Source organism: Tursiops truncatus, chromosome 6, assembly GCF_011762595.2.
Source record: "Tursiops truncatus isolate mTurTru1 chromosome 6, mTurTru1.mat.Y, whole genome shotgun sequence".
NCBI classification, from domain to species: domain Eukaryota; kingdom Metazoa; phylum Chordata; class Mammalia; order Artiodactyla; family Delphinidae; genus Tursiops; species Tursiops truncatus.
This window is the reverse complement of record NC_047039.1, coordinates 91565951-91583488: the sequence shown is the minus strand read 5'-3', so window position 1 is coordinate 91583488 and position 17538 is coordinate 91565951. Positions and strand designations below refer to the sequence as shown.

At 42.7% G+C, this 17538-nt stretch overlaps 1 protein-coding gene and 1 pseudogene across 4 annotated transcripts in view; both read left to right on the top strand.

Annotated features, from left to right (window-relative positions):
• EPB41L4B (erythrocyte membrane protein band 4.1 like 4B) overlaps positions 1-17538 on the top strand; it is a 144247-nt gene that overhangs the window by 105589 nt on the left and 21120 nt on the right. For 3 of the 4 annotated variants that reach the window (XR_012332628.1, XR_012332629.1, XM_019946440.3), the window contains exons 18-21: positions 4309-4434; positions 5259-5326; positions 7825-7923; positions 17226-17415. Coding sequence is in view for 2 of the 4 variants with exons in the window: in XM_019946440.3 (XP_019801999.1) it covers positions 4309-4434; positions 5259-5326; positions 7825-7923; positions 17226-17415 (483 nt within the window). In the remaining 2 variants the exon portion in view is untranslated. The remainder of the gene's footprint in view (positions 1-4308; positions 4435-5258; positions 5327-7824; positions 7924-17225; positions 17416-17538) is intronic. The other variant, XM_019946442.3, reaches the window with a different exon arrangement.
• Positions 9021-16350, top strand: LOC117312747 (DNA endonuclease RBBP8-like; annotated as a pseudogene).

Here is a 17538-nt window from a genome sequence, read left to right as displayed (position 1 = left end):
AGGTAATGGCTTTCCCAAGGTCACAGAGCAGTGGTGAAGCCTTGGGCTCCCGACTCCTGGTCCAGTGCCCTTTGCACTCCAACATGCTTCTTCATTTTCTACACCAGGATTTCTCAGCATAGGCCCTAGTGGCATATTGGCCTGATAATGTTGTGTGGGGGGCTCACCTGTGCATTGTAGGATGTTTTACAGCACCCCTGGCCTCTCCCCACTCGATGCTAGTAGAACCCCCATCCAGGTGTGACAACTAAAATTGTCTCCAGGCATTGCCAAATGTCCCCTGAAGGGCAGAATTGCCCCTGGTCGAGATCCACTGTTGCACACATATTTTAATTTTTAAAATCCCCATAGGAATAGTATTCTTTACTCATGGGTCATTTTTTTCCACCCTAATGCTTAGCTTTGCCCCTTTATAAGAGGGAATAGGAGGAATTTGGGAGATCTGGCCTGGAAAGCTCCCCCTCCTTACCTGCACTGGTGAACGTGGGAAGGTTATACCTCCTATCGGGGCTGTTCCTCCACCCCAGACATCCCTCTAGCCTGCACTACACTTCCAGCATTTCTCAGAAGATCCTCCACTCCCTTGCAATCCCACACCCCAGCGGGGCAGCCTAAAGTCCCTCTGATCACTAAAGGGCCCCAACTTCAGGACACCCTGTTCACCCACTTTTTCTTTGATACTACCCTCCCTGATAGCCAGCTGGAAAAAAATTCCTCCTGCAGGATGGCACTTATATTCTTTCAGTCAATAAATCTTTATTGAGCAGGCCTCTGCCAGGTGTTGGGAGTCAGCCTGATGGATTGTGTGCCCCTGGATTTGTCTTCTCTCTCTTAGTATCCTGACTGTCAACTTTTCTTCTGCAGCCCACACAATAAATTGTTTTAACAAGAACTTACCTGGAGTTTGGCAAAATCCAAAAATATTTTGCAGGGAAGTATAGCATACAGTAGCAGAGAACTCACAAGCTCCAGGTAATTAGTAGTTGCACGAATATTGGTGGGACATCACCAATAATGGCTTGCTCTGGGTTAAGATGTAGCTGAGACAGCTGTGAGTTACTGAGCATTTCCCTGGCTCTCAAGCAACAATACCCCTCTTTTCTCCTCCACTTGAAGAAATGCATCAGTGAGCAAGTAGGCTAGAGTGATGTCAGATAACCTTGACTTTGTCCTAATGCATAAGCAAAGTATATTACTTCATACTATGATTTTTTTTTTTTTTTTGTGGTGTGCGGGCCTCTCACTGTGTGGCCTCTCCCATTGCGGAGCACAGGCTCCGGACGCGCAGGCTCAGTGGCCATGGCTCACGGGCCCAGCCGCTTCGCGGCATGTGGGATCCTCCCGGACCGGGGCACGAACCCGTGTCCCCTGCATCAGCAGGCGGACTCTCAACCACTGCGCCACCAGGGAAGCCCCATACTATGATTCTTTATCATTAATAAAACAATCCTCACAACTCATCATGATACCACAATTGGGAACCAATGGTTTTGATGGCTTTTAAGGTTTTTTGCGGTCTGAAAAATCCTCTGATTTGTCTAAGGTTTGGATATGTTAATGGTGAGAAGACGTTTGGTTGCCCAATTCCAAAAGCGTACCCAAAATTATCACAGGAATTTAAATCTCATCAGATTTCAAATGTGTAAACAGTTTGTATCAACAAGTGAAAACTGCATCTGATCATTTCTTTATCCCCAAATGACATCCTCAAACAGAAGACCATTTCCAATTATCATAGTATCAAAGCCCAATTATCATTCATTTGTATGTTTTGAAATCTGTTTTTCCATATTGAACGATAAAGCCTCTTTTCTCAATTCAAATTGAATGTAAAATACAAAATATGGCCATGCAAAAGAGAGAAAGCACAGCATTCTGGGTGCCGTCCTCCAGGCTGTAATTATGGTCTTGTTGTAATCCACATGTTTATCCCTCATAGAGATGCCTTTGTTGCAAACATATTCATGTAATAACACTCAGATTTTCCAAAATTTATATTGGTCTTCACCTGAGTCAAGTTATAGAGCTGAAAGGTAGCTCCTTCTTTTCAGAACAAGCCAGCTTGAATTTATATCCAAAAAGCAGTTTAGAATTAATAAATTCAAGGGGAAAATCAATGCTAAATTCTCACTCTTATTTTAGCAGCATTCAATTTTTTTTTTTTAAAGTAGGTCTTCGGTCATTACTGTCAGTATAACCATATCCCCTGAAGCAATTGTCAAAAATCTCAAATGGGCTTTAGGACCAGTTCAATTCTTGTATTCCGGCATATCATTCCAAAAAATTAGATCTAATTAAAAAATTAACTCATCATACACCAGTGAAAACACCCATGCTAGTATTATCTTTTACATATCTTTTCAACAATTATCTTAATGTAACAGGATTTACATGTACAAGATAAATTCTACTAAAACTATACTGTAACTAATAAACAAGTTACTGTTTTGTTTCAGAGAACGCTACGTCTCTTAGGATCCTGACTCCATTCAAAACAGTCTATTGTCTTTATACTCAGCTTGATCTTAGGACCATTAGTGTCCTCATATCCGATGCTCTCTTTGTAGTTATGTATTGTTTTCTAACCAAAGATTCTAATGTGAGAGTGCCATTCATATCCTTTTTTCCCATGTGATTGTCATGATAATCTTATGAAGAAAGAAACAGCCTCAGAGAGGTTAAGGGGTGCCAGTGTGGCTGGTGGTCAGGGGCTCTAGCTTCGGAGTCACCCAGTCTGGGTGTGAATCTTGGCTCTTCTGTGTACTTCCTGTGTGACCTTGGGCAAGTGACTTGCCATCTCTCTGCTTTGTTTTTCTCATCTATAAAATGGGGATGGTGATAGTATCTACCTTCAAATGGGATGGTTAAATGAGAGGATTCAATGAGATGTGCATATGAAATCCGCCCCCCGCCCGCCCCTTACCCTCCTTGTCCTTCATCTCCATCACCACCACCATCATCATCATCTTGTTTATGGTGCTAGTAAGGGAAAGAGCGGAGATTCAAATCCAGGTCTTCTGTCTCTGCTTATCTTACTGTTTTGTGAAATTGCTGGGTTCAGCTTGTTCTACCACATTCCCTCCATATGTTTGGAGGTCCTGCTGGGAAACTGCATTCTCGGCCCTCTTTTCTTTATTCAATGATGTCAACCAGCCAGTTGCCCTATGCTTCCTCTGGAGCTTTCATAAAACCCCTACTATGTGTATCCAGGTGCTCAATAGGACTTTTGAATTAGTGAATTAGATTAATTTTGGAAATGGCAGAATTGGAGGCCTTTAGAACATTTTGTTCTTGCCCTGGTACATTGTGGCTAATGTGCCGTATTAAGTCACTAAATTGACTTTTAGAAATCATATGGTCTTGTATCTTTCTTATTAAACACATATCTTCCAATAATAACCATATATTATTATAATCGTCTTCAGTAGACATGTATTAAGCACGTGCTGTGTGCCGAGCACCATATTAGCGCTGGGATATACAATGGCCACAATAGGCATGCTTAACAATATGACATTATTTCCCAGAGTATGATGTGTGTACCCTCAGAGACGATTTCAAGTTCTATACATGGATGAGTATTTTTTAATAGTTACATAATTATCATAATTTATGTCATAATAAATATAATAGCCACCAAGTCTATGATGTCAAAGATACTATTGCTTAGGACACACTTAAAATTGGTGGTCCCAGCGTAATCCACCTTAACCGGATTGTACGAATTATAGGTACATGTTTAGTTAATACATGAGAAATGGCAAAAATAGCAAAGGTGGTACCAGATTATTGAAGTCTGAGACACTCTAAAATGAGGCAACATAGATACAAATTTCTCATTGAGAATCACAATTTTCAGCAAGATTATTGTAAAAATACCAATTAGTATTTTGTACTCTTTCCCTTAACCCAGCAAGTCACAGAATTGGGTCTTTATATGTAAGAAGTAGCAGTTATGGGGGAAATAGCACTGCAGCTGGGTGTAGGAAACTCGGAGCTTGAGTCCTGGCTTTACCTGCATGAATACTGGAAGAGTCTCTTCTCTTTGGACCTTCCCCATCTTCTGACTCATGGGCTTCCTAATACAACCTCTCCCTGCTTCACGTGGGAATGAGAGGATTGAGAGGATGTGCTTGTGAATCCTTTGCAAATAGTAAAAGCACTGGTACAAACATAAGGAGTTAGTGACACACTTTTCTGTATGTTTATGTCTTTGGGTTATTTGCAGTGATGATTGATGGGAAAGATTAATGTATGTGTTTTCTTAGTTCTTTGTTTACAGTTTGCGTGTATTTTGGTTCATCTCAGGCTGAAGAAAAAAAGGTTTCTGAGAAGACTCTTCAGACCCCACTTTTGCCTTCCCCCGTGGCTGATCACGTTAAGTGTAACATTTTAAAAGCCCAGCTGGAGAATGCTTCCCGAGCGAGCGCCCAGGTGCGTGCCATGCATGCAAGCCTTTGATTTCACGTTGCGGGATTTCCTCTGTGCCACGTAGAAGAAAGAGGCATTCTAGGACTGAGACGCTGTGTCAGGCAGGGTGCAGCCAGGAGATAGGAACCACACCTGTTATGTGCACGGAGTTTTTAATATAAAGAGTTATTAACTGGTATAGCTATAACTGGGTAAGTGAAAGGGCCAGCTCTGTACGCTGTGGTGGGTCTGAGGACCACAGGCTGCTGCATCTCCTGTTGACCTCCAGTGTGTGTTCAGCTGGCCTGGCTGGCTGAGTGGGTGTCCTTTTCTTCCCCACCATTCTTTATGGGACTCGCCAGAGGGAAGAGGACAAGGCTTCTATCAAAATCCTATGACATAATTCCTCCCAGGCTCGGTCCACTGATGTGAAAGGACAGCTTCTAAACTCTTTTGTCAGCTGTAAGTGCTGTGTGAGCAGAGAGCTGCTTATTATTCCTGATCTAAAATGTGAAGTGGGGGATTAAACTGTGGGTTTGGCTTTTCTCACACCATCCTCTTCTCATTCCATCAGGAGCTGGCACGTAGCAGGTGCTCAATATGAGTGTGAATGCAAGCATTGATTTTATTTGAATGATTACGTGTTAATCCCTGCGATGGGGAATGACTCAAGAAAACATTTTTTGTTAAATAAACACCGGAAAATTTTGTTATTGACTGAGTACTTGATGATCTACCTCTTTGATACACCTTCACATCTCTGTAATCCTTTGAATGTAGGAGACTTGGAAACATTTTTGCATGCCAAGAAGTCCAGTTTTGACGAACCTTCCTGTTTTCTTTAACAGGTTGGAAAAGAGGAATCAACGTTTGTAAATATCAATAAGAAATCCAGTCTTCAGGACGCTAACGTAAGGTCTGTTGCTTCTTGTTTGAATGGGGAAACAATAGTACCTTCAGCATTATCCTCAAAACATTACTCATGAGGGCATTTGCTAATAAAATAAAGAGGAAAAAGAAAACAGAGAGAATGTGAGCCTGAAGCAAGAGAAGAGGACTGTCATAAACAACTTCCTTTATGCCTCAGAAATGCCACTTATTCTGTTTTAATATTTCTACCTGATGTACCAAAAAAGAAATCACTTTTGAGATGCTTCTCAGGCATGTAGATCTGACCTTGTCATTCCCCTGCTTAAAGTCACGGTGGAGTCCGGACTCCTTAACAGAGCATAGGGTGACCTTTATGACCTGGCTTCTGCTCCCTGTCCCAGCTCAGTTCATCCCTCTTCCCGTGGTCCATTCACACGCTCCTTATCTGAGCTCCTTGAAGTACTAGAACCACAAATGTTCTTTAAAGCCTCCAGGCTACCACCAACCCAAACCCAGAGGAAAAGCTCCCTTTCCTGATCTCATAGAAAGCAGACACTCTTCCCCTCCCAGCCCAAGTGAGTAACAACCTGTAGATCATGGCAGCCCCATTGACGCCTTGGCAGCCTGCTAACATTGGTGGGGGTCTCCCTAGGATAGAGTTTCCTAAAATGGGTCCAAGGAGCACTGCAACCATATTTTGTTAAAACCAAAGACTCAGGTCCTACTCCAGACCCTTCAGATCCTTTGGTGGAAGACGGGGTGGGTGTTGTTGGGGGGGGAGGGGGGAGGGGGGGAAGGGAGCGTGGTTGTGGTAGGGGAGGCTAGGAATAAGAATTTCAAAAACACCCAAGGTGACATAGGAACCACTACCCTGGGGAATACTTGATGCTAAAAATAAAGCCTAATATTTCTCTATGTCATCTCATGATGCCTGGCCCATGTTCTTGGTATAAATTTGTCTTCCTCCAGAGACCCATACCCAGCTGCCTCTTGGACTTTTCAAAACCTTAATTCATCTCTTCCCACCCTACCCTACTGTCCCTTCACCAGTTTTCCTATCTTGGTCAGTGGCATCGTTACCTACCTGTGATCCAGACCTGAGGCCGGGGAGTCCTTGACCGTTACCTACCTCATGCCCTCATCTAATTAGTCACCAAGTCCTGCCAATTTGACTTTCATATTATCACCCACATCCATCCTCTCCTCTTCAGGACCCTCTTCCCGGCCTACCCCCGGGCCTCACCATTTCTCATCCTGGATAACCACTACTGCAGTCTTCTAAGATGCTCCCAACTGGCCTGCTCTCACCAGCATCCTTTGATGCTCTAAGGGCCTTTCTAAAATGCAAGTCTGACCTTGCCACTCCCTTGCCTAAAACCTTCAGTGACTGCCTTTGCCTTCAGCGTAAACAGCTCATCCTGAGGTGCCTCAGGCCCTGGCCCCTGCTTTCCCCTCTAGTCACAATCCCCTGCTCTTCCAATGGGACCTTACCCATCAGCAGTTCCGGGTCTCCACTCTGTCTCCCACCTTGGAAGTCTTACCTCCATCTGGTTGAGTGTAAATCCCTCCTTGAAGCTTTCCAGACACCAACCATTTCACCCAAGCAAAGTTATGTGCTCCCCTATGTGTTCTTCCAGGGACCACGTTCTGTTGACTCTGGGGTCCCAACTTGAGGAAATCATGAACCTAAAGTATGTTGACTCCAATTTCGTATTTGCTCATTCACATGTTTCTTTAACAAACATTTCCTGGGCACTGGCCACCTACCTATCGCCGTATTAGGCATTGAATAGAAGGGAAGATGGAGGTCCAGAAGTGTTAACTGACTTGCTAGAGGTCCCTTGCTGAGAACCTCAATTTGTTTTGTTGCCTGTTGGTCCCCGAAGGTAATTTCTGGTGTTTTAAGTGAAATCAGTCACGTACAAAAATGTGTAAAAGCTTTACCTTAAAATCACTGGTTTTGAGTAAGCCCATTGGTTATCTGGCATATTTTCTTGAGGAAATATAAAAATGAAACTTAATTTTTAACATTTTCACCTAGACATAGAATTAAAATGTTTCAGAGTAAGTCTTAAAGGTCTTCTGATTATGCATTTTCACATGAAACACTCTAATCATTATTTATCTCTCTTTTTAAAAAATATATTCTGTGCTACGTTTAAAATAACATAGCTACCAGATTACTTGGAAGTAAAAACGGGTTATCCACAGGTTTCTCTTTACTCATTTTACTGGCGAAACCTGGTTATGAACCAAAACCTAAAATTAGGAGTGGGTGTTTTTGGCAGGGAAATTTTATGTGGTACCCCAATTATGTTCAGTTCCTGCTTGCTGTATTTTCTTCCCTATGATTTTTTTGGTTTTGGCTTTTCTGTGGTATTTTTAAATAATTTTATGTAATAAGTAAAGAGGAGGGAATAAAAAGGATATCTTGACTGTCAATGTTATTAAGGTATAAATTAACTGAGAAAGCAGTCCCTATAGCCAAAATCAGACCATAAACCTTTTTATTGGTGGTGTTCTGCTTTTCTGGTGTGTCTCTAGAAGTCCTATTCCTATACGTGTGGAAACTACCCAACCAGCTGCGGAAAAGCCGGAAATCAAGCCTCCCCGAGTGCGGAAGTTAACGAGACAATACAGCTTGTGAGTTCTATGCTGCAGGTTTTTCAATTATAACAACAAAGGTGATGCTCAATGTCCAGTTATAAATGCTTCTTAACCCTTCACACCATTCCCAAAGAGCTATCCCAAAAATAGAGTCTGTTTCCAATTTAAGTCATAGTGGGACTGGATCTTTCTCCCCGAAAACATGACATGATTGGCATATGTATTCATCATTGATTGCTGTGTAACAAATTACTCCAAGATTTAGTGGCTTAAAACAATCCACATTTATTACCTCACAGTTTCTGTGGTTGGGAATCCAGGCATGGCTTAGCTGGGTCTTCTGGGTTAGAGTGTCCCTTAAGGCTGCCTTCCAGGTGTTGGCAAGGGCTGCAGTCTCATCTGAAGTCTCATTCATGCCGTGTGGGACAGGATTCAGTTCCTTGAGGGCTGCTGGACTGAGGACATCATTCGTTGCTGACTGTTGGCTGGAGGTTGCCCTTAGTTCCTAGTCATGTGGACCTCTGCCGCTTTCTCCATAGGAGAAAACACACAAGAAGAGCCAGAGAGAGCGCTAAGAAGGTGACATCACAGTCTTCTATAACCTCATCTCGGAAATGACATCCCATCACTTTTGCCCTATTCTGTTCATCTGAAGCAAGTCCCTAGATCCAGCCCACACTCAAGGAGACAGGCTTCTTCAGGGGCACAAGTAGCAGAAGGGGATCGGGGGAGCCATATCGGATACTGCCTCCATGGTGCCGTAGTGAAACGGTAGCATTTTCTGTCCACAGAGCCAAAGCTGGTCCCTGAGCTATAGGAAGGAAGAGCCATAGTCCTGTAGGAAGAGCCATAGTCCAAAGTGTCCCAGAACCGCCAGGACCTGTCCAGTTCTGTTCAGCTTAACAAAAGTTGTTTTGGCTACCATGTGCACAGGGATATTCTAGGCACTGTGGGGGAAGAACAAAGTGACTTTGACAATTCCCATGCAAGGACTCATAATTTATTAGAGGGAGAGACAGATTTCCCTCTAATAAATTATAATTATAATCCAAAGAAGACAGGCAAATGCTACAGTAAGGGTGGTGATATATTAGCATAATCACAATGGTAGTTAGAATTTCTTGACCTTGGCTATGGCCCAGGTATCGTGCCTGGATGTATAACTGGTCAGAGAGCTGCAGGGGGATCTTTGGGTGCAGTGGAAAGCGTGGGGCTCTGGAGTTAGAAAGGCTTCTAGTTTACTGTTACAAGCTCTTGGGAAAATTACTCTTTGAACGTCTCCTTCGTCTGTAAAATGGGTAAGGATTTTGTGAGGGTAAACATGAGATAATGTGGGTAAAGCCCTAGCTTTCAGCCTAGCCCTGGCTGAAAGATGAGTTAGTTCCCCTTCCTTTTTCTTATGGACCTGAAGCCTCTGAAGAGGTCAAGTTTAGGAGGTACTGAGAGTACAGAGTATAGGACAAGGAGTGTAACTCCAGATGCAGTTCTCAAACAGCCAGCTCAGGCCTGCCACTTGCACCTTGTGAAAAGGAGAAGAAAGGGGAGTGCAGTTTCAGGGCAGACACATCCCACCTCATTAGTGTTAATAGAAGTTTCTTGACAGTATAGCAGCTGTATTTCCTAGGGAAGCCAAAACGAGTAAGATTCAAATAATTAGCAGTCCTAATGATCTCTGGGGGACAAATTAAACCATGAAAAATCTGCTCCCCTGAGGATAAAGCTGGTAGGATTAACCTTTCACATTTCAGAACTCAAAATGTTATTATCACCCATTCGGGATATGTAATCACTTTGGAAGCAATGACTAACACATGACCTGGAAGGAAAGAAAATTTAGCTAACTCACCAAATTGCCTCTTTTAAGGAAGCCATTGTCAAACCTCTAACTTCATGTGTATTTCTTAAGATACCCCGAAGTATTCTGCTTTGAAAATCAAAGAATGGCAGCATTTTTCCCATTAGTAGTAAATAGCAAAATTGATGGATGAGATTTTCCCAGTTTTAAGTTTTCATCCCATAAATAGTAATGGTACTGTTGACACTCGTTACCACTTCTTTACTCGTCTCTTCCACTCATAGATATTGATAAAGTTAATAAACACTTGGTTGGGGATACAGATTGGAAAACCTCAGATTTCCCATTTCCTAAAAAGTAATTCTGCATCATTAGTTTTGAGATGCAGGGGTGTGTGTGCCCTTTTTAGCTGTTACAGTATTCCTAGTTCCTAGGCCAGAATTACGTGTGCTTGTTTGGGTTTTAGGGTACTCCATCAAAGCATCATGATATTCAGGTGTTCTGAAAAAGTTTTCAAACTGCTGCTTTTTAGGATATAAACAAAAATCTCAGCTGTGTTCTTTTCTTGAAATACGGCATAGGGAGGAAAGGTGTGGCTGCTGTGTGCAGAGTGAAAGGAGAAGCAAACTCTGCAAACAGTTGAAGGCAGGTCAAAGCATCATCTTTATATTGATGTCAGCTGGTATGTTTAGAAAATGATGAGCTGCTTAATTTTTACCCAGATATATAACTTAACTATGTATTTAAACATAGTGTAAAAATCTAAAGGTATTCAGGCAAGACAGAAAAGTCCAAAGAGAAAAGTAACTAATTCCCTAGAATCACACCGTCAAAAATAACCAATGTTCACATTTATGACTATTACTCTAGACATTTTTCTATGCATATATTGTTAAAATAGAAATCATTTCAAAGAAAAGACTCATACTACTACATAAAATTTTACTTATTAAAATGTTTCATGAATTTACCTTAGACACCAGGTGTTCATCATAAATCACATTGATAGCATAAGCTATCTGGCATAGCTCAAGGTCTTAGGTGTGCAAAGACACACTTATCCAGCAGGATATTCCAAGGGTCCAGAGGTTCTCTCAGGAGCTTGTCAGTGGCCAATGGTTCCTTTGGAATGTACAGGGTTTGAGCATCTGGGACCTGCTGAGTTAGGCCTTTCCTGTGCAGGCAGCAATCTGGCTGGCAGCAGGGGAGAGGGAACTTGTCTATTTCTATAAATTTGAGAAAATACTGTCCATGCTAAGGGTGGGGGATTGATGGTGCTGCTCTGTGCTGGGATGATCAGATCAGAAGAGCTTCCAGCCTTGACGTACCTTGTGGGAAGTCAGGCCTTCCCAACAAAGCCAAGTCCTGGAGATAAGCCCCAGCTGCCGTGAGGGAGGCTTCTCCCACATGGTGACTTCCTGTCTAGTGTCCTTTCCATCCTGGCTCATCCCACTCGATCAGAGAGGGTCGAAGACCAGAGCTGCTTGGCCCCAGAACAATTGTGTGCAACTCCTTCTCTATAATCAGTTTATCACACCGAAGAGACAGTTGCTGTTAGGCCACGAAAGGAGTCATTACACCCTTCGCTCAGAACAGGAGGTTCCTACAAGTCTTATGCTTACCCTCCTAAGGGAGGCTCCTCAGAATAACATCCCTTGGTTTGGTGGTTCCTCAAAACATTAAACATAGAACTAGCATACAACTCAGCAATTCCACTCCTATGTGGAATTTCAGTTCAAAAGAGTTGAAAGCAGAGACTCAAACAAATGTTTGAACACCAGTGTTCATAACGGCACTATTCACAATAGCTAAAAGGTGGAAACAACCCAATTGTCCATCAACAGATGAAGGGATAAACAAAATACAGTCTGTCCATACAATGGAATGTTACTCAGCCATAAAAAGGAATGACATTTTGACTTATGTGATGACATGGATGGACCTTGAAAACATTATGTTCAAACAAGCCTGATACAGAAGAACATTTGCTGTATGATTCCACTTATACGAGGTACCTAGACTAGTTAAATTCATCCGGACAGAAAGCATCGTGGGGGAGGGGTGTGGAATTTCCCCTTTACCCTTTTTGAGTTCTTGTGGCTGGACTAATAATAAACTGAAAAGGTTAAAAAGAAAGAAATTTTAATTCATGCACATGGAGGTCTCATAGAATTGGAACCTAAGAAGTGCCCAAAGCAAGCAGCTTTTCTACTTTTTAGACAAAGAAACAATAAAGTTGTGAGGAATTGACAGGTGCTCATTTAGTGAAGAATCTAGACAGAGTTTGGGCTCAGGGTAGTAACTTAAAGAAGTAACAGGGTTTGTTTATACAGGCCTCTAGGCCCAAATCCCCTGACTCTGATGATAAAGGGGTCCTTCTATCTTCAGGTAGAGGGAGTACACCTTTCACACGAGAGATTTATTTCCTGCTTTCAGGGAGACAGAAAGGAGGGTCAGAGTGTTGGCCATTTCTTAAGTAACTTTAATTGAAAATAATCAATATGACAGACCTTTACACCACGTAACAAGCAGAAAGGAGAAAGTCTGTGAGAAATTAAGGAATAACTGGGGCTTCCCTGGTGGCGCAGTGGTTGAGAGTTTGCCTGCCAATTCAGGGGACACAGGTTCGAGCCCTGGTCCGGGAAGATCCCACATGCCGCGGAGCAGCTAAGCCCGTGGGCTACGACTACTGAGCCTGCGCTCTAGAGCCCGTGAGCCACAACTACCGAGCCCACATGCCACAACTCCTGAAGCCCACACGCCTAGAGCCCATGCTCTGCAACAAGAGAAGCCACTGCACTGAGAAGCCCATGCACCGCAACAAAGAGTAGTCCTTGCTCGCCGCAACTAGAGAAAGTCTGCGTGCAGCAACAAAGACCCAACACAGCCAAAAATAAATAAATAAAATAAATAAATTTATTTAAAAAAAAGAAATTAAGGAATAACTTTTTACAACATTTTAGTTACAATTTAACATCATGAAGAGGAGAAGAAAACTTGAGGTCCTAAACAAAGTTTCAGTATTCTCTTGGAAACCAGTACAAACTATATTGATAAATATTTATTTGTAATTTAAATGCCAAAAGTAATTACTTTTTCTTACTAACTACCACAGGAAAAAATTACCCTAAGTTGTTTTTAAAATGCAAATTTTCATAACTAGGATATTACATCTCATAGTTAATAGATATTTTGCTTAATAGTAAAACTATCTCTTACCGGATTAATTAAAAAATCCTGGGCCCTCGGGCCATCCCCCAGCCCTGGAAAACACTGGCTGCCCCAAGGGGGCAGCTTGGCTGCTGGCGGTTTGGCAGATCAGGAAGGGAACGAGGAGAAAAGCAAACGGCCGTCTCTTCCCCGCTCCAGAGCGTGCTCGCGTTCCTGCTGGGGCTTTCGAGAATCTCGAGGCAATCTTGCAAGCCGTATTTGAACTGGCCAAAGACAACTTCAGACCTGTATAATGTAACAGAAAAGGTCAGAAAACATTAGGCAGTAGAAGTGTGAGCATAGAACGTCTCGGGAAGCAGTTGCGGAGGCCCCAGTTCTGCAGATGTATCTAATGACTTTAAGGATCTTTGGCCAAAACTAAAGGAGTATCATGATAAAGAAGTACAAGGTCTACAAGTAAAAGTAACCAAACTGAAAAAGGAACGAAGTTTAGATGCACAGAGACTAGAAGAATTCTTCACCAAAAATCAATAGCTGAGAGAGCCACGGAAAGTCCTTCATGAAACCATTAAAGTTTTAGAAGATCGATTCGGAGCAGGATTATGTGATCGCTGTGCAGTAACTGAAGAACATATGCGGAAGAAACAGCAAGAGTTTGAAAATATTCGACAGCAGAATCTTAAACTTATCACAGAGCTTATGAATGAAAAGAATGCAGGAAGAAAATAAAAATCTTTCTGAACAGCTGCAGCAGAAAATTGAGCATGATCGACCACGTCAAGCACCCGGTCTTGAATCTGAGGAAGATGTTATTCCAGATTCACCAATAACAACCGTTTCATTTTCGGGCGCTAACCGACTACGAAGGAAGGAGAACCTCCATGTCCGACACGTAGAACCAACACATACTAAACTGGAGCACTCTGGGTGTGCACGTGAATGGAGAAAAGTACCACAGTCTTCAACTCATTCACAACGTAAACATAATGAACGTGAAATTCTAGTGGCTGACACGTGATCAGAGTCAAGCTCCAGTGGCCAACACACATGGAAAAAGCAGTTATCCTCCTGATGATTTAGTGCAGTTGTTGCTGAAAGACTTGGACTTAGTGTTCAAGATGAGTCTGAATCTCGAGGTCCTATGAGCCTTCTTGGTGATGAGCTCTACCACTGTCTGGAAGGAGATCACAAAAAACCTTTTGAGGAATCTAGAAGAAATAGTGAAGATAGTTTAAGATTTTCAGATTCGAATTCAAAGACTCCTCCTCAAAAAGAATTGACTACTCGGGTATCATCTCCTGTATTTGGCGCTACCCCTAATGTGAAAAGTAATTTAGGTTTGAATACAAGTTTGTCCCCTTCTCTTTTAGAGACTGGGAAAAACACCATCTGTAAACAACGCCTTTCAGCAACACTTCTAATTCTAGACCAGAGAAACCTAGATCAAAATCTGAAGATGGTGCCCTTTTCACACATCATAATATCGGGGCTGAAGTGAAGAAGATCACTAACCAGTCATCTTCTAATAAGCAGGTGCTTATAAATAAAAATACAAGTGAACAGGATAGTATTGATCACATTAAAGATACTGTTACTGATAAACATGTGGTACCCCTGAAATCACTGGGAGGCCGAATCAAAAGGAAGAAAATCAAGGAAGAAAGTGAAGATGAAGTAAGCTGCCCCCAAGCCTCCTTTGATAAAGAAAATGCTTTTCCTTTTCCACCGGATAGTCATTCTTACATGAATGGAGACTATGTGATGGATAAACCTCTGGATCTGTCTGATCGATTTTCACCTATTCAGCGTCAAGAGAAAAGCCAAGGAAGTGAGAACTCTAAAGTCGGGTTTAGGCAAGTGACTCTCTATGAGGTTTTGAAGCCTGTTCCAAAGGGCTCTTCCTCAAGCCATAAGGCCTTGAGTGGGAGCTGTGGGTTAACCAAAGATTCCCCAGAAGAGCCCAGCAGTTTACAGGAGTCCCTCCTCCAGTCCTTGAGTAAATCTCCAGATAATAAAACACTGTTACAAATAAAGGAAGAAAATTCTATCTTTAAAATTCCTCTACATCCACGTGAAAGTTTGGAGACAGAGAATCTTTTTGATAACACGAAGGGTGCTGGTTCTCGTGAGCCTCTAAAAATAAAAACCAGGTCAGTCCATGGAGCATGTGAACTTGCATCAGTTCTTCAGTTAAATCCGTGTAGAATTGCTAAAACAAAGTCTCTACAAAACAACCAAGATGTATCCTTTGAAAACATCCAGGGGAGTATAGATCCAGGAGCAGACCTTTCTCAGTATAAAATGGATATCACTGTAGTAGATACAAAGGAGGGCAGTCAGTCAAGATTAGCAGGAGGAGAGACAGTGGACATGGACTGTACATTGGTTAGTGAAAGTATGCTTTTAAAAATGAAGAATCAAGGGCTTCCCTGGTGGCGCAGTGGTTGGGAGTCCACCTGCCGATGCAGGAGATGCGGGTTCGTGCCCCGGTCCGGGAAGATCCCACATGCCACGGAGCGGCTGGGCCCGTGAGCCATGGCCGCTGAGCCTGCGCGTCCGGAGCCTGTGCTCTGCAGCGGGAGAGGCCACAACAGTGACAGGCCCGTGTGCCGCAAAAAAAAAGAAGAAGAATCAAGAGCAGAAGGGAGAAAAAAGTCCAAATGGAGAAAGAAAAATGAATGATAGCTTGGAAGATATGTTTGATCGGACTACACATGAAGAATATGAATCCTGTTTGGTGGATAGCTTCCCCCAAGTAGCAGATGAAGAGTTGTCAACTGCTACAAAGAAACCAAACTCTCCTGGTGATAAACAAGATAAAGTCGAACAGAAAGCATTTGTGGAGCTATATTTTAAAGATGATGAAAGAGAGACTAGCTTACAAAATTTTCCTCATATTGAGGTGGTCCGGAAAAAAGAAGAAAGAAGAAAATTGCTTGGACACACGTGTAAGTAATGTGAAATTTTTTATGCAGATTTTCCAGCAGAAGAAAGAGAAAAGAAGTTGGCTTCCTGCTCAAGCCACCGATTTCGCTACATTCCACCCAACACACCAGAGAATTTCTGGGAAGTTGGTTTTCCTTCCACTCAGACTTGTATGGAAAGAGGTTACATTAAAGAAGATCTTGATCCTTCTCCTCATCCAAAAAGACGGCAGCCTTACCATGCAATATTTTCTCTGAAAGGCAAAGAGCAGAAGACATAAATGTTGAAGCAAAAACAGGAGAGATGACAATATTCTTTTTATTTATAGTTAAGGTTGGTATTAAACATTGATTTTTTTGATCTTCTGAAAACTGATTTATAAATCATTTTTCTATTGAAAATGTTTTTAAATGGCATTTACCCATCACACAGACGACTGTTTAAAAATGGATAAGTTGGGCTTCCCTGGTGGCACAGTGGTTGAGAGTCCGCCTGCCGATGTAAGGGACGCGGGTTCGTGCCCCGGTCCGGGAAGATCCCACATGCCGCGGAGCGGCTGGGCCCATGAGCCATGGCCGCTGGGCCTGCGTGTCTGGAGCCTGTGCTCCGCAACGGGAGAGGCCACAGCAGTGAGAGGCCCGCGTACCGCAAAAAAAAAAAAAAAAAAAAAAAAAAATGGATAAGTTTATGTCGTATTTTCTTGCTTTTGCACCTTTAAAATAACAAGGTGCTTTCATTTTGCACTCTGAGTTAAAAGTTGTTTATTACTTTATTTGGTAATACCTAATTACAATTTTGAAAAGACGAGAAAAAAATCCTGCAGATGTTTCCAGGAATAAACTTTCGATGATGATGGTAATTCAATCTTTCCTTCAGGGTCTTCAAAAAAATGCTATATAAAAAACATATTAAGCTTTTTCTCCATGTAATTTTATTAAAATAAAAACAACTCTATCCTAATAAAAAAGAATCAATATGCCATTGTGGCATATTTGGGGGTGGCCCACCCTGAGCCTCAACAGCAGAGCAAATGTTACCAGGGTCTGCGGAGAGGGGGCCACGAGGAGCTGTCGTTCAGTGAGTGCAGAGTTGCTGTTGGGATGATAAAAAAGTTTGGCGTATAGATAAAGTCCTTGTTATACAACATTGTGAATGTGTTTGAGCCCCTGGATTGTAAACTGACAAATGGATAAAATGATAAATATTACATTATACATATTTTCTCATCATAAAACATTGTTTTAATCCCCGGGCAAGTGACAGAAAATCCAGCCCAGACTTGCTTTGGCTGAAGGTCAACATATCGGCCCCTGTAAGCTGGACATCTGGTAGACATCTGTTTGGGAAGCCCCCAATCCCCACCCTAGCTGTCCCAGCCCTCCCCACCTCCCTCCACTCCCCTCAGCCTGTTTATTATTGTAATGAGCAGAGCTTCATGTGCTTCTAGTAACCGCAGTGATGAAGACGACCTCCCTCCAGACCTGGCCGAGGCAGCGGGAGCGACCACAACTCCAGCCATGGCCACCACCATGGCCACCACCACACAAGTCTCAGTGCCGCTGGCATCCCCCAAGGTCCACAAACTCAGCTCGCCTCAGAATTCAGAAGGCAAGGGCCAGCTGTCCCCAGGGGCCAAGGTACGGCGGAAAAGCCCTGAGGAGTAGCTATACTTGCCGAGAACTCTGCATAAATTGTGTGTGGCATCTGTATGCATTTAAACTTTGCATCATCAAGTCTGTGCACTCGTAAAGCTACAGTAA